At 25.0% G+C, this 3,919-nt stretch overlaps 1 protein-coding gene across 1 annotated transcript; it reads right to left on the bottom strand.

Annotated features, from left to right (window-relative positions):
• Positions 1-1,069: 1,069 nt before the first annotated feature.
• On the bottom strand, positions 1,070-2,591 carry PCYB_001650 (CYIR protein; the record flags this gene model as incomplete). The annotated part of the gene is made up of 3 exons (XM_004227587.1): positions 1,070-1,237; positions 1,314-2,426; positions 2,562-2,591. The coding sequence occupies 3 exons, from the start codon at positions 2,589-2,591 to the stop codon at positions 1,070-1,072; spliced, it is 1,311 nt and encodes a 436-aa protein (XP_004227635.1).
• Positions 2,592-3,919: the final 1,328 nt, after the last annotated feature.

Consider the following 3,919-nt stretch of genomic DNA (forward strand, 5'->3'; position numbering starts at 1 on the left):
AAGTTTATACTGCTTCACATACATTTTGGAAACCTTATGCATATAAAACATGAAAGGAAACAACAAAGTCATATACATCCTTAAATTCCTTACGTTTGCTATTTTAGCAACCTAATGGAAATATTCCAGAGAAGTATTCTTTTAACAATTAAATTTAATATTTTCTACAATTTGAGCTGATTCACCGGCTTATTTCATGATGAAAATTTTATTAATATTTAAATAATCCTATCCTTTCGCATATTTAAATATTTACCCTAACCCTAAACACTAAACCTAAACCCTGGACTTTATACAAAAAAAAAAAAATTTTTTATAACAAATATAATCTTATAAATATAAATTATTTTTATAGATATAAAACAAATAAAAAAAACAACGAATCAGTGAACAAAAAAAATAATAAAGCAGCAAAAATCACTTTATATGTATACTACGCACAAAACGCTTTAGGACTAAAATATGTACTTTAATGATATAGTGTATAATATTTATATATGTAAAATATAATAATTTTGCATGAAGGCTAGTGTTTGAATAAAGTATCAAATTATTTTCCTATTATTTGGGCAATAATATTTTTCATTATACTATCCCTTCATATCGATTGTATTATTTTTACTATATTTTATAAATCCTTTAGGTCTTTGTTATTAAACCACATATTTTGTATTTCAAAATAACATATATCTAGTTGGTACAATATTACCCTATTTTAAGCAGTTTATCTTGATTGATATTTAAATAATATTTAACTGTAGAGGATCTATATAATTTTCTAACGCGGAATTATATTTAAGATATTTATTATTAGTATAATTTAAGTTATTTTAAATTTCATAATTATATTTGTTACACATGAATGATTTTTAAATTATATAAAATATCGTACAATTCCTCTAAACTTCAATGATTTGTATTTTTCTTCACTATTTCTAATAATTATAAATACGAAAAGAATTCACTATTATTTCCTATTAAAATGACTATTATAATTTTTTTCTACCTAATTAGTAATAATAGTCTCGTTCAGGTTGATAATTCAAATAATATCGATCCGATTGAGAATCTAAAGATTCATATTCTGAATCATACTTCTCAAACTCCTTTTCATACTCTTCGTAATAATTATGTTCAAATTTAACTTTTTTTTCGTTTTCTTTTGGGAAAACTTGACTTTAATCCAGAAGACTAACACAAAAAATGTAGAGTGAGTGAAAACATTTTTATTTTGGAACTATACATGTAATAGGTAAATAAGTAATTGCTACTAACGCAATATTCCTATTTCATAAAATCTAATGTGCAATTACCATGTTGTAAAAGAAAACGAAGAATATAGTTCCAAGTATTGCAGTAGCCATTATGACGTCACGAATATAATTTTTGTCTGACTTTTCATTTAATGTTTCTAATGTACTAGAAACAGTCGTGGTAATCACAGCCCCTGCATCACTACTAGTCTCTGAAGCACTAGATCTTACTGCATTGACAACGTTCCCAGGGTTTTCTCTTGATAGGGGACTCAAAGGCGCTTTAGGATTTATAGTGACCGACATTTCACGGCCCACCTGTTTGCGTTCTGGTGCTGCAATTACCGAACTTGCCGAACTTGTTGAGCGTGTTACACCTTGTGAAGCTCCCTGTTCTGTGTTCTGCCCTGCTGTATCAGCAACCTTTACGGTGCCTTGGGTAGTCTTATGCTGATTACCAGAAGAGGATCTGTTTGATGGAATAAAAAAATTTAATAACCATGATGTAGTACCCGTACTGCCACCTCCAGTAGACTTATTACAATTCTTCAATAGAGCTATGAGTTCATCTGGCTTATGAGTAGAATAACAATCAGCGTAATCAGGACCATAAACCATCAAAAATATACTCTTACATTCCTTCTTGTACTTATTATACAATGAATTCATATTATTAAGGTATGTAGTATACATATTACATTTATCTTTATTTGTAGGATCAATATCTTTTTTAATATCATTATATTTTTTTAAATAAATATAAGAAATTTTCCTATTTTTCCATTCATCTAATTTAACACTTTTATCGTGCGAAGGTAAAGAACAACGATTATTTAATTTTTCTTTATTAACCTTATTCCCTACCTCAATAAGATCGGTAATGTAAGATAATTTATCCATATTAATAGAGCTCTCAGTGTGAAATTTCCCTACTTCATCGTATAACCAATAACGTAAATATCTACATCGTTCATCACCTTCCACTTTATTCTGCATTTTAGCTATTTTTTCTAAAAAATATACAAGTTTAGGGCAAATTTTTTTGGCGTCTTCATTTTTCTTTTCACCTTTACTATCAAAGACATCACAATAATTATTATATTGAGATTGGTTTTTATATTCGAAGAAATCATCATACAGTTTATCATGTTTTAATTTCTTTAATGCATTTTCCTGAATTTTATCATAGAAAAGTTATTTACGCATGTGTTAAAAATATAGTTCTAATAAAGGACATTTTAATTTTGTTCCAAGAGAAGCAAATTACATAAAAAGTAGGGTACAAAAAAGGCTTTAATTGTTATATACCAAATCTACGTTGTTACTCGGTTTCGCCATCCTTTTTTAAGATATATTATATTTTAATTAAAAGGATTTATAAAAATTTTCGATAAAAATTAATATATAAAATGTCAAAAAATGAACTAGTTTTATCCATTATATATGTAATCCTTAGCGTTATACATAAAACCTAAATTAATATCCATATGTAGGCATTGTTATCAAGTATTTTTTTTGATCAAATTATTATGTATAATATTTGAAGAAAAACTGTGCCATTTTTAATTATCACAATAATAGAATGAAACTGAAACAATTAAAAACTCAACTATACATTATTATACTATGAATATAGTAATTTTATTAATGTTTAATTAATATATGTATCATATAATTATGCATATTACAAATAAGAGGTATTTCTAATTTTTTCAATGAAATATTAATTTTATATTTTACGCTACTTTATAAACATTGTTAATAAAAAAATATTTAAAGATAATGACGTGGTTACCATATATTAATCTATTTAGTACTTCAATTAATTAATATTATTTAATTTCCTTCAGCATTTACCGCAAAACATATGTAGGGACTAATATCTAATATTACATAAAATTATATTAAAAATTAAAATAACGAAGAGGCTAGAACCTATCAAATATGATACATATAAAATAAAAGTTAATAAATAGTATTAAAAATGTATGCTTTAAAAAATTATTGTATATCTGTAATTGCACTATTTCAGCGCTCTATAATATCATGTAACTAACAAATACGATATTCCATTTTTGTTTCTCCTTAGTTCAGTATGCAGATAAATTAAAAATTCCCTTTTTTAGTATTATATGATGTTTTTCATTATGCAATAAGCATCTTTTTTTACATTACTAACTTTAAAAGTGTGTATATATTATTATAGACTTCGAATATTCATTTTTTATAAAAAAAGACAAACAAACTCCATTATTTTAATAATATAAAAAAAAGGTAATAATGACTATTATATATTTATAACATATTAAGTCTAGTATTTCTGAATTAAAGACACAGCACTATAGTCTAAATAATATACACATATTATGTACTTCCCATAATCACACATATATTATTAGTCATAAAAAGAACAAACATATAGTGTAATTATTTTATCTTTGTGTGTTATGGTATTATTTTATATTTATCATTTTTGTCTTTTAAGGAAATACGTAAATGAGGTGAAATCAATTATTTAAAACAACTAAGAAAAGGACAAAGATGAAATTGCTATACTCTTTATAATACATTATAATTGAGGGCATACAAAATAATTGTGTTTTTTAAGCTTACAACCTATAAAAAACACTCCCTTTTAAATATATTCTTACCATGTTTGAACAAAT

Source organism: Plasmodium cynomolgi, assembly GCF_000321355.1.
Source record: "Plasmodium cynomolgi strain B DNA, scaffold: 0031, whole genome shotgun sequence".
In the NCBI taxonomy this organism is placed as follows: domain Eukaryota; phylum Apicomplexa; class Aconoidasida; order Haemosporida; family Plasmodiidae; genus Plasmodium; species Plasmodium cynomolgi.